This window comes from Oryzias latipes, chromosome 22 (assembly GCF_002234675.1).
Source record: "Oryzias latipes chromosome 22, ASM223467v1".
In the NCBI taxonomy this organism is placed as follows: domain Eukaryota; kingdom Metazoa; phylum Chordata; class Actinopteri; order Beloniformes; family Adrianichthyidae; genus Oryzias; species Oryzias latipes.
The window spans coordinates 3,960,390-3,973,262 of NC_019880.2; the positions used below are offsets into that span (position 1 = coordinate 3,960,390).

At 45.3% G+C, this 12,873-nt stretch overlaps 1 protein-coding gene across 1 annotated transcript; it reads right to left on the minus strand.

Annotated features, from left to right (window-relative positions):
• Positions 1-4,297: 4,297 nt before the first annotated feature.
• On the minus strand, positions 4,298-6,334 carry LOC111946881. The gene is made up of 2 exons (XM_023952038.1): positions 4,681-6,334; positions 4,298-4,384 (listed from the first exon to the last, which is right to left on the minus strand). Exon 1 carries the CDS (start codon positions 6,032-6,034, stop codon positions 4,889-4,891), a length of 1,146 nt encoding a protein of 381 aa, XP_023807806.1. The 5' UTR covers positions 6,035-6,334; the 3' UTR covers positions 4,298-4,384; positions 4,681-4,888.
• Positions 6,335-12,873: the final 6,539 nt, after the last annotated feature.

Sequence of the window (12,873 nt, forward strand, 5' to 3'; positions counted from 1 at the left end):
CGTAGCCATTTTTTAGCCTCAAGTATTTTGAAAGTCTCATTCATGTTCTCACTGGCTCTAGAATGGACTTCTGCAACGCCCATGTGCTGGCGATAACATCACTACTTGCTAGTCTCCAGGTGGTCTAGAACCTGGAGACTATCCAGATTAATTTTTCACCTCGTCTGAGAAGTTGCTAACATTTACCATGTACCTCCAACTATCATTGGTTGACGGTTGAGTTTTGTACTGGGTTAAATATAAATACCTGTTTATGCCTTTATTCTTCTGCATGAGTACAAGACGTGGGGCTGGCCAACGCTTACTCTGCATCGGCTCCTTACCTGTAGAAGATTATAAAACTGTCTGGTTTGAAATGTCAGGTTGAAAACTCACTTTTGTACTGTGACTTATAACAGACATTGGAGTCTTTGTACATGTTATTATTGTTTTGAGTGATTGTACAAATTTTTTCTTTTTTTCTTAAAGTCCCACTCCTGTCATTTTTTGATCTATTTTCAAATCGTTTTCAATGGTTTTTATGTTGTTTTTGGCCAAAATAAAAAAAAACGGTGTCGTTTTCTAGGAGTTTTTGCAGAGAGAAATTAGCGTCTGAGTTGTGGGCAGGACTGTTGGTGAAGAGTAAGCCCACCCCTATTTTCCAATATCCTTTCGTTGACATACTCTCCCATCAGCTTAAAGCCCCTCACAATCCCAAGCTAACATTAGTGGTGCAACAGAGCATTATTGGAGCCATCTACAGTTTTCAGCCAGATGGCAGCTTGGATGAGGAAAACAGACGTTCATGGATCTATTTGTCTGCAAGTGTATACATTAACATGGAGTGGCTCAGGGAGCTTATTGCCTGCCAATTGTAGCCTGCCGACTGTAGGCCTACATTACACCTACATGCGTTTTTAAATAAAATTTCTTCGTCTGCTTCACAATTTCAGTAAAGAAATACTCAGAAACACAATAGGCTTAATTTTCTTTTAATGTCCCCCGTCAAGAAAAAAATTCCACACAAAGCACATCAAAGTCTGTAACATTAGGTTGTCATCATTTACATCTCTAAAGGTCCTTAAGAAAACTCTGTGTAGAAAATGTTGAGCCACACAATGAGAAGACTCAGTGGTGTTCTCTTTGTAGAACACAAGTTTATCTGAAGTATATAAGACTATCTGGTGGACACAAGCCTTGACAAGCCCAACTTACAGGTGTGACGGTTTAATGTTGTGTCCCATGGTCTACATTCTCTTCAGGTGGTTATACCTGTACAGAGTTCGGCTCTGACAAGAATCATTTAGCTGTTGTGCCCGACAGAATCCAAGCAGTCCTCAATCTTAAAACCTGCTTCCTTCAAATACACCCCCTCATCCTGTTGCTTGCACAATATATGAGGAGGGTCCTTTCATCCTGGAGGGAGGAGGAGGAAGCTGGAGGAAGATGTTGAGCAAATAAAATCCTTCAGAGCATGACCAACGTGAGTGTCTTATTGATCGCCAGAGGAGCTGATGCAGTCTTCAAAGGTCTCTGCACACAGAGAGAAAAGTCTTAATTTCTTCTAACAAACAGAAGTACAAGTGAGGCTGACAGAGTCGGAGCACAACAGCTCTTTCTGCCATAAACTCCATCGATTGCAGCTTAAAGCAGCTTTATTGATCGCAGACAGAAACGCCTCAAAGTTTTTCTTTTTGTCGATGGGGGAGGCGGGGTTCTGGGGGTCATTCTGGATGACTATGTGAGCCGTATTTTTCTCTGTGGGTGTCAGGGAGGGTCTGTTCATTAGTGGCTGAGATGGTCACGGTTAAACAACCACCGTGGGTCACGTAACGCTTCGTAACCGGAGAACAAAACGGGCAAAGAGCAATTTCTGAGCAGCAAAAAGTTTTCCCTGAACCAACAAGTTGAAACTTTGCTGGATCTTATTTTAAGTCTGTGCAGAATAGCTAATAGAACATCCTCTGATACATATATGGACTGGAAACCCCAAGGTCAAAATGGAAAACACCTCAGAAGGTGGTAGAGAATGAAAGGGCACAGATCCTGTGGGAGTTCAAGATCCAGGCTGATAGGATGGAAATGGAGAACCAACCAGACATTGTAGTGGTGGATAAAGAACAGAGGAAAGTCGTTATTTATTGGCAGTGCCAAGAGATGGGAACATCAGGAAGAAGGAACATGAGAAATTGGAGAAATACCAGGGACTCAGAGAAGAACTGGAGAAAGCCTGGAAAGTGAAGGTGACCCGCAGGTGAGAGAGTCAAAAAGAGTATGTATGTATGTACATGTGTATGTATGTATTTGTGTGTTTATGTATGTATGTATGTATGTATGTATCTATGTACATACATCTATGTGTAGATATGTATTTATAAAAAAATTATAATTATTATTATGAAAAAAAACACCCCTCTCACCCTCTGTGGGTGGTTTCTTCTCCAAGCTCGGGTCCTCTACCAGAGACCTGGGAGCTTGAGGGTCCTGCGCAGTATCTTAGCTGTTCCTAGCACTGCACACTTCTGGACTGAGAGGTCTGAGGTCTTTCCAGGTATCTGTTGTGGCCACTCCTCCAGCTTGGGGGTTACTGCCCCGAGTGCTCCAATTACCACAGGCACCACTGTCACCTTCACTTTCCAGGCTTTCTCTAGTTCTTCTCTGAGTCCCTGGTATTTCTCCAGTTTCTCATGTTCCTTCTTCCTGATGTTCCCATCGCTTGGCACTGCCACATCCACCACATCGACTTTCCTCTGTTCTATATCCACCACTAAAATATTTGGTTGGTTCTCCATTACCATCCCATCAGCCTGGATCAAGAAGTCCACAGGATCTTTGCCCTCTCATTCTCTACCACCTTCTGAGGTGTTTCCCATTTTTACTTTGGGGTTTCCAGTCCATATTCTGCACACATGTTCCTGTATATTATTCCAGCCACTGGATTGTGGCGCTTCATGTATGCTTTCCCTGCCAGCATCTTACACCTTGCAGTCTTTGTCTGGTGTGGTAGATCTACACCTTGGGTGTTGTCTGGTGTGGTAGATCTACACCTTGGGTCTTGTCTGGTGTGGTAGATCTGAGCCTCTATTGCTCTGGTGCTCAGGGCTTGTTCCCGAGCTGCCAGGATGAGCGCTTCAGTGCTGTCCTGTAGGCCAGCCCTTTCTAGCCATTGGTAGGACTTCTTGATATCAGCCACTTCAGTTATGGTCCGGTGGTACATCCCATGCAGGGGTTTGTCCTCCCATGAGGATCTGTCCTCCAGCACTGTATCCTCTGCTCTCCATTGGCTGAGACATTCACTGAGCACACTGCCAGTTGGGGCCTTGAGCTTGATGTATTCATGCATCCTGGATGTTTCATCCTGGATAGTGGCTTCCACTCTCACTAGTCCTCGGCCTCCTTCCTTACAGCTAGCATATAGTCTCAGGGTGCTGGATTTGGGATGAAACCCTCCATACAGGGTGAGGATCTTTCGTGTTTTAACATCCGTGGTCTGTATCTCTTCCTTTGGCCATCTCATTATTCCTGCAGGGTATCTGATAATTGGCAGTGCGTAGCTGTTTATTGCCCGGGTCTTTTTCTTGGCACTGAGCTGGCTTCTCAGGACTTGCCTTACCCGTTGGAGGTATTTAGCTGTTGCAGCTTTCCTTGTTGCCTGCTCCAGGTTACCATTTAACTGTGGAAATCCAAGGTACTTGTAGCTGTCCTCAATGTCTGCCATTGTTCTTTCTAGGAGTGAGACCCCTCCTGTGTGGACTACCTTGCCTCTCTTTGTCACCATCCGGCTACATTTCTCGAGCCTGAATGACATCCCAATGTCAGCACTGTAGATCCGGGTGGTGTGGATCAGGGAGTCAATGTCACGATCGCTCTTAGCATATAGCTTGATGTCATCCACGTAGAGGAGATGACTGATGTTGGCCCCATTTCTGAGTCGGTATCCATAGCCAGTCTTGTTCATTATTTGGCTGAGGGGGTTCAGACCTATGCAGAACGGCAGTGGGGACAGAGCATCACCTTGGTATAGCCCACATTTGATGGATACTTGTGCAAGTGGCTTCCCATTGGCTTCAAGGGTGGTTTTCCACAGCTTCATCGATTTTCCTATGAAGGCTCTTAGGGTCCTGTTGATGTTGTACAGCTCCAAGCATTCAGTGATCCATGTGTGTGGCATTGAGTCATAGGCTTTCTTATAATCAATCCAGGCTGTGCACATGTATTGAAGACTTCAGTCTTTACTAAGGGTTTCGGATTTGGATGATCGCAGAGAGCACACTGGTCAAGTGTGTATATTCTCCCAAGCAATGACAGACCAGAGGAGGACTTTTTCTGTTCCTTTTTTAATCTGCGTTTGGCTTTACAGTCCAGCACATGTATATTTCTGGTTTGGGTTTATGTGTGTGTGGTTCTAAACAAAGAATGAAGAAAACAAATAATACAATTATAATAAACCAAATTCAATAATAATAACTCTTAATAATAACAACTTAGCCTGTTATATCTGCACTTTACAAACATTCCACAAACCTCGATAGCATCAATACTCAAAATATTATACCAAGAATACTTATGATAATAATAGGAGCTAAATAAATCCAATAAACTTCTAACCAAAACTAGCTTAACTTTTTAAGTTAGCAGAAAATATCCACACCAATAAACAACATATTTTACCCTAATATAAACACAAAAAAATGGGCTCACCGCTCTCATGGACGCACACACGAGCTAATTAAACTGAATTGCTCTGGAAACATCGCCATTTGCTCCTCTGTTCACCTCTGCTTACAAATTATGATTTATTAACTCAAAAAACGGCCGCGCCCTCTAGTGGCGAACTTCAGAACAACGCCTTTAAGCCACTCTTCATAACAGCCGCCCCCAAACTTGCACAGCAAGTTTGCTGCAGGGTTTACTGTTCATTTGTTTGCGCGTCAGCAGGTAGTCGGATGAGGCGTCTCACTGGTCGCATGTATGTACGGTCCTTTACTTTAACTTCTGCTGTACGGATCAAACCGTCAGCTCCTGGGAATGTCTTGCAGATTCTTCCAATAGGCCATGAGGCCCTTGGCAGCTGGGGATCAACTACCATCACTACAGTTCCTGATTGAAGGGGAGAAGTGTCTTTCTGCCACTTTGAACGGGTCTGCAGTGTTGGGAGATAGTGACGTATGAACTGAGTCCAAAATCGATCAGACAGCACTTGACAGGTCTTCCAGTGTCGCCGTCCAAGAAGCTCTGAGTCATGGTAGATCACTTGTGGCAGAGAAGGGTCCAGCCGCCCCATCAGCAACAGGTTTGGGGTAATGGGGTCTGGGTCAGCCAGATCTGATGAAACGTAACCCAAAGGTTTTGAGTTGAGTATTCCCTCAATCTCAATCAACACAGTCTGTAGGATTTCCTCACTTACTACTTGAGAACCCAGCGAAGAGGTTAAAGCCACTTTTATGGACCTGATCTCGCGCTCCCAGGATCCTCCAAAGTGAGGAGCATTCGGGGTGTTGAAACGAAACTTTATCTGATGTTCTGCCAGCTGAGCTTCTAATGTGGGATGTAAACCATTGAATGTTTCTCGTAGCTCCCGTTCTCCGCCACGGAAATTAGTGCCCTGGTCGCACAAGATCTCAGCTGGTTTCCCACGACGAGAGACAAATCTTCTTAAAGCCATCAGGAAGGAATCTGTGTTAATGCTTGAAAGTACCTCGATATGAACAGCTCGAGTTGTCAAACATTTGAATAGCAGGCCCCACCGTTTCTCGTTCCGTCTACCAATCTTCACCTGCATTGGCCCAAAACAGTCTACACCGGTAGAGAAAAATGGTGGCTGGTTGAGTCTGAGCCGTGACAGAGGAAGGTCAGCCATTTTCGGGGTAATTGGTTGTGCTCTCCATCTTTGGCACTCGGGGCAGGAGCGCTGTTCACGCCTTACTGCTTCACGGCCCCGGAGAATCCAATATTTTCTTCTCACCTCTGCAAATAATCTCTCTGCTCCTGGATGTTTTAAATCACTGTCAGCCTGTCGAATGAGTAGTCTGGTTACAGGATGTTTTGGGTCCATGACAACTGGATGAATCACATTTTCTTCCAAATCAGGGCAACGTCTGAGTCGGCCACCTACTCTGATGAGTTGAAGTGACTCATCAAACTCTGGAGACAATGTAACCAAACGGCTGGTGGAGCTGACTGGTTTTCCAGATGTCAGACACTGAATCTCATCAGGAAAACTGTCTCTTTGTGCAGATATCAGAAGACTAAGCTCAGCCTTTTTGTAATGCTCTGTTGTGAGGTTGTCACCAGCCGCCCCGTGAAGGCACCTGGCAGTTTCTTTCACCAGTTGATCAAAACTGGTAAACTGTTGGGCATCAGGCAGAATTTTCAGGTCAGTAGAAACAGCTAAGCAAGTTGTGGATCTTCGCTGTTCTTCTTCTGAATCTGCGCATGGCAAAAATGGATGATCTGGCCATTGATCTGAAGGCAGCTGCAAGAATGAGGGTCCACAGGCCCACCTGGACTGACTGGTGAGGTCCTGCAACCGTTTTCCTCTTGTCAGATCATCTGCTGGGTTTTCCGAAGTCGTCACATATCTCCACGACTGGCTTTCTGTCAGTTCCTGAATTTCAGCTATCCGAGTTCCCACGAATACTTTGAAACGGCAGGAGTCAGATTGAATCCATGTTAAGACAGTTGTAGAGTCTGTCCACAAAACAACTCTGGACAATGGCAGAGTGAGCTCTTTAGTCAGCAGGCTGGCAAGTTGAGCTCCAGTCAGGGCCGCACATAGTTCCAGGCGTGGCATAGACAACTGCCGCTTAGGAGCCACTCTGGAGCGAGCAGTGAGAAAGGCAACTTCAATGTTTCCAGCAACATCTTGTGTTCGTAAGTATGCCACGCTGCCATATGCCTGTTGGGAGGCATCACAGAAGATGTGAAGCTCTCGCTGACTGTCTGCTTTGTCCATCTCTGGGCTTGAATAACAACGGCGTAGACTGATGTTCTCCAGCTGTTGCAACTCCTCTTCCCATTCAATCCATGTAGAGAGCAGCTCACCTGGTAACAGTGGGTCATCCCATTCACGGTTTTTGCCCCACAACTGCTGAACCAGTACTTTAGCTCTCGTGGTGAAAGGAATAAGGAAACCAAGGGGGTCATACTGACTGGCCAAAACTCTGTAGATGTTCCTCATCGTAGGAGAGCTGCTCCCCATCTGACGGGACTTGTACTGCAGAGTGTCAGAGTTGCACATCCAACGCAAACCAAGAGCCGGTTCTTGAGGATCCATATCGGTATGATTCAGCCACTGCTCGCTGCTCTCTGACCTGAATTCCTTTGGCAGATGGCTGATGATACTTGGAGTGTTACTGGCCCACTGTCTTAGGTCAAATCCTCCTTCTGATAATAGGGAGCGCACTTTCTCCACCTGGTCTTTTGCCACTTCAGGAGATGGAAAGCTCTGCAGCCAGTTGTCTACATAGAAGTTCTTCTCAATGGAGTCACGCACATAATCTCCCTGGTTACTGTTTTCATGTACAAGTCTCTGAAGTGCATAGATTGCACAGCATGGTGAACATGTTGTCCCAAAGGGGAGCACCTGCCATTCGTACACCTGAGGGTAAGTATGTCTCTGCAGGTCACGCCAGATGAAACGTAACAATGACTGATCTTCAGGTAATAGTCTTACCTGGTGAAACATCCCCTTGATGTCACTGCTAATGGCGGTGGAGTGTTCTCTGAAGCGCAGCAGGACGCCAAGAAGAGAGGCCCCCAGATTTGGGCCTGGTAGCAGCAGCACATTGAGGTTCTTCTCTCTGTAGGTAAATGAACAATTGAACACAACACGGTTCTTTCCGTTGTGTGTTACCATGTGGTGGGGGATGAACCATGACTCTTTTGATGTCCTCACTTCCTCTTCTGTTACTTCTCTGACATAGCCTGCTGTTATTAACTTTGTCATCTCCGCTTGATAGACTCGTGCCTTTTCTGGATCTCTGCTGAGGCGTTTTTCCGTACTGCGCAGACTTGGCAGGACTGCTTCAGGTGATACTTTGAGTGTTGGCATGTGGCTGACGCGAAGAAGGGGGGTAGCATACCTGTGTATTCCGTCTACATTCACTCTTATCGTTTTTTCTTCCAGCAGATTCACAGCTTCCTTTTCTTTTCGAGATCGGGTCACTGACTTCTCACTTCGATATGGTAGAGTGTCAAGTTGCCAAAGCTTCTCAATGTGACTGAACAGTTCTGCTTGTGGAGAAACGGTTGAAAGGAAGAGACACTGCTGCGGTTGCACAGTTTGCTGGGGTGAGGGAACTGGTCCTTGTAGTGTCCAACCCAATCTAGTTTTGACTGCAGCTGGACCTCCAGGTGGGCCCAAACGGACAGGTTTTATGGGCGTGACGAGGTGAGGACAGTCAGAGCCAATCAAAAGTAATGGCTTGGCATTTGTAAATGGCTCTAAGGGGACGTTTTTCAAATGTTTAAACCTTTTCTTTAATGCTTCCACAGGGTAAGAATGTTCCGCTAACCCCAAGTCCTCAGCTGTGAAAGCACTCTCAATAGAGAAGGTTCTGTATGGTTGGCTGGCTGAAGAGACCTTGACCTTCACAGATGCTCCATGCAAAGTTCTTAGTCCTTGTCTTACTGTTCGCAGGGTGAGACTCTCTGCGGTGCCTTGTAAGTGAAGCTTTCGCTTAGCCTCTGGAAGAAGGATTGTTCTTTCTGATCCATCATCCAAAATGGCAAACGTCTCCAATGTATGTTTACCATTCTTCAGCAGCACTTTGCTTATCTTCAACAGCACTTGATTACAGCCAGCTCGACGGTCTAAATAGAGCACATCTGTAGATGACCTCTCCATCTCAGTAGCTCGTTCTGTTGGTGGTTTAGGTACAGCGGCTCTTAGGTTCACCGCATGTAAGGCCTCAAGGTGTTTCCCTTGGCATATTTTACACTGCACTTTAAGTCGACACTGAGCAGCCTGATGATGCCGCCCGCACCGCCAACATAGATTATTGGATTTAATCCAAGTGGACTTCTGGTCTTTTGTCAAGATCTTGAAATTGCTGCATTGGTCTAAGAAGTGCAGTGTGTTTTTGCAATAAGGGCAGTAGGCTTTGGGCTTTTCTTGAAGTTCTGACACAGTGGAGGTTGTAGCTGAGGGCTCTTCATGAGCGCCTTTCTGTGTTGCACCATGCAGAACAGTGGTGGTCCTCTTAGCAGCTCTCTTATCTCTTTTGATGCTGTTTCTATCTCTAAGGGACTCTTCTACTCTGTCTGAATTATCTCCACCTTCTTGGATAACCAGCTCATATTCCAGCCACTCTGCAAAGTCTCTTAGTGATGGTATTCCATCTTTCTGTGGGTAGAGGTAACGACGGAAAGCAGCACGCAGGTCTTGGGGTAGCTTACGAGCAAGCCTTGCTACATGAGACCCACATTGCAGCTCTATGTGTCCATCATCTCCAAGTTGCTCTAACATGCCCACCAAAGCACGAACTCTTAATGCAAATTTTCTGAATCCTGATGTGTCATTTGAACGAATGTTAGGCTCATCCATCAGCTCTGCTATTCTGTGTAGTGACAGCTGGTGCGGCTGACCATAGTGTTTTGTGAGAGAAGCCATCGTGTCTGAATAGGGACGAGGTGAGTTACTGTATGAGTCAGCAACGAGTAGAGCTTCCTCAAACTTAAGATGGTCACACAGCACCTGGTACTTGAATCTCTCTGTGGCATCAGCTGGGAGAATATTGTCCAGAGCAAGTTTCAATCTAGCAAACTGTCTTGGATCACCTCTGGTGAACTCTGGGATTGAGGGTAATGGTCCCCTGTAGGTTTTCTCCTTTGTAGCTGTGGCCATGATGGGAGCCAACACTGCTTCTTGTGACTGCATGCTAGGAGCTGGACCAGGTCCAGATTGAGGTTGCAATACAGGTGTGGACTGAGCTGCATGTGATTGAAATGCAGGAGCTGCAGTTGTTGCAGATGATTTCTGTTGTATTTGTAATCCTTGTAAGTGGTGGCTGAGCTCTTGGGTAATGATTGGTGGCTGTGGAGTTTGAAACATTTGTACCTCCATGGGGTCATACAAGTCCTTTGGCAGGAACACTGGAGGTGGAGGTAACGGCCATTCTTCCTCTGCATCGGTTGTGGGGGGTAAATTGGGCTGCAGTGGTTGCAGGGAGGACAACTGTGTGGGCAGACCTGTGGAGATCCAAGTTTCCTCAGTTGAAATGCCCCCCTCTGGTCGCTGTTTAAATTGCAGGCTAGTTGATGCATTTAAAGCAGCGTTACGATCCATCTGCCTCTTCATGTCTGAAACCACCATCTGGAGTCGTCTGTTGTCCTCCTGCAGGTTCTGCACTATGTTTAAGAACTCCTGTGGGACACTGGGGAAAACTGGTGCCTGCCCCACAGCGCCAGTGGGGCTAGGAGTCTGGCTGAGGGGTGTCATCTCGGCATAACCCTCTCTGGATCGATGCTGTTCCAAACCAGCAGAAGAAGGGAGTGCATATGTTTGATAATCAGTCATCCATCTTGGTGGACGCACTGTCCTCTTAGGACGTGCACCTTCTTGTTGGGGATCATAATCCATCTTCTCTCTCTGTAATCAACCTATCCGGCTCAAAGGACCAGATTTTGTATTGAAGACTTCAGTCTTTACTAAGGGTTTCGGATTTGGATGATCGCAGAGAGCACACTGGTCAAGTGTGTATATTCTCCCAAGCAATGACAGACCAGAGGAGGACTTTTTCTGTTCCTTTTTTAATCTGCGTTTGGCTTTACAGTCCAGCACATGTATATTTCTGGTTTGGGTTTATGTGTGTGTGGTTCTAAACAAAGAATGAAGAAAACAAATAATACAATTATAATAAACCAAATTCAATAATAATAACTCTTAATAATAACAACTTAGCCTGTTATATCTGCACTTTACAAACATTCCACAAACCTCGATAGCATCAATACTCAAAATATTATACCAAGAATACTTATGATAATAATAGGAGCTAAATAAATCCAATAAACTTCTAACCAAAACTAGCTTAACTTTTTAAGTTAGCAGAAAATATCCACACCAATAAACAACATATTTTACCCTAATATAAACACAAAAAAATGGGCTCACCGCTCTCATGGACGCACACACGAGCTAATTAAACTGAATTGCTCTGGAAACATCGCCATTTGCTCCTCTGTTCACCTCTGCTTACAAATTATGATTTATTAACTCAAAAAACGGCCGCGCCCTCTAGTGGCGAACTTCAGAACAACGCCTTTAAGCCACTCTTCATAACAGCACAGGCTGGTGTGTCTTGACCTGCAGTCTTGAGCGACTGTTCTGTCAACCATGAGTTGGTGTTTGGCTCCTCTGTAGTCTCTACCAATGCCATTCAGTGTGTTGCTCATGTAGTGATCCATGTGCCTATATATCTTGGTCACAAGGATGAGCTTCCATGTTGTGGAGAGACAGGTTTTTGGCCGGTAGTTGGATGGGACTGGAACTCTTTGAGAGATCCTTTTGGATCAGGATCGTTCGCCTCTGGTAGCCACTGGGCATTGCTGTTATATGCTTTCTCTTTCTCCCAGATATTTTTCCAGAAATGTTAAGTTCTAACCTTGGTGGGTCTGATCGGCTGTTTTGACCCTGCCACAAAGCGCACACTTTTGCAGGCTGAGTTGCGTACAGCCTTTTTATCCGTCTGGCTTCATTGTCTCTTGTGTACCTCTTTAGATGGCTGCTCAAAAAAAAGAGTTCTGCAAAAAATGCAAGTCCCAGTCTGATCATCGTTTGATCTACTTTAGAAGCATTTCCAGTAGTTGTTTAATGATGATTATGCCATGTTTAGCAAAAAAAAAACGGAAAAAAAAACCTGTGTGGTTTTCTGGGACATAATTTCAGTGGAGCGGCAGTGGGCGCAACTGTTGGCACAGAGCAACCCTACCCCCCTTCCTCTCCCCATTCCAGAGAGCTATCTTTTTAACGGCTCTCCCGTTAGCTTACAGCCTCTCACATCCCCAACATAACATCACTAGTGGAACAAAAATGTCGATATTGGTGCTATTCAGCCGCATTGTTTGGAGCCAGATGGTAGCACAGACGAAGAAAACAAAGTCGTACATGGATCTAGTCAACCTTGTGTGGAAATGTGTATTCTGAGCCATGGCTACTGATCCGTATGGATCACCTATCAGCCATGATCCGTTGCACTCCTAGTTAGTGCTCTTGCCTGACAGCAGAGAGGCCCTTGATCAAACTCTTGTGGGTATGCTTCTGTTCAGAGTTTGCTGGATCTATGCATCCATACGAACCCAATCCTGATGCTCGGTTTGAACTACAGCAGATCGTGACCATGTCTACATGCCTAAATGCATTGAGTTGCTGCGATGTGATTGGCTGATTCGAAATTTGTGTTAATAAGCAGTTGGACACGTGTGCCATTCTGGCCGCTGAGTTTATATTAGTTCTCAAATAGATCTCTTGTGCCCAGTGTTTTTTATTTTTGTATCTAACAGGAAAAAGGAGATTTATAACTTCTTGATTAGTGGCTACTTTCCACCTGCTTTCAAGAAAAAATTTAAGAAAGCAAAAAAGAAAAGCGCGACATGAATAAACTGATCTGTCTGTTTCTGATTTAGAACAAATGTCTTCATGGATGGAGGAGCAAATCTTAACAGCGGCTTGCAGGTTTTGCTCTGCTTCCAGTACATGTCTGAGTAACTGCCAATCTCACTTCAAATCCCCTTCAGTTGTGTCTGTGTTTGTTGGTTCAAATCCAACACCACTTACTCACACTGAGCCGCTCAGAAAACGAGCTCACGCCTCATTTAGTTTGCAGAACTTTCCCACAAACAGTCATTTACATGTTTAACCGCTCCGTTGATTTGCGCTGTGCTCCTCTGAGT

Excerpts from the sequence above, each read along its gene's own strand:
- LOC111946881 (XM_023952038.1), bottom strand. The coding sequence starts at position 6,034 with ATGGACCCAAAACATCCTGTAACCAGACTACTCATTCGACAGGCTGAC.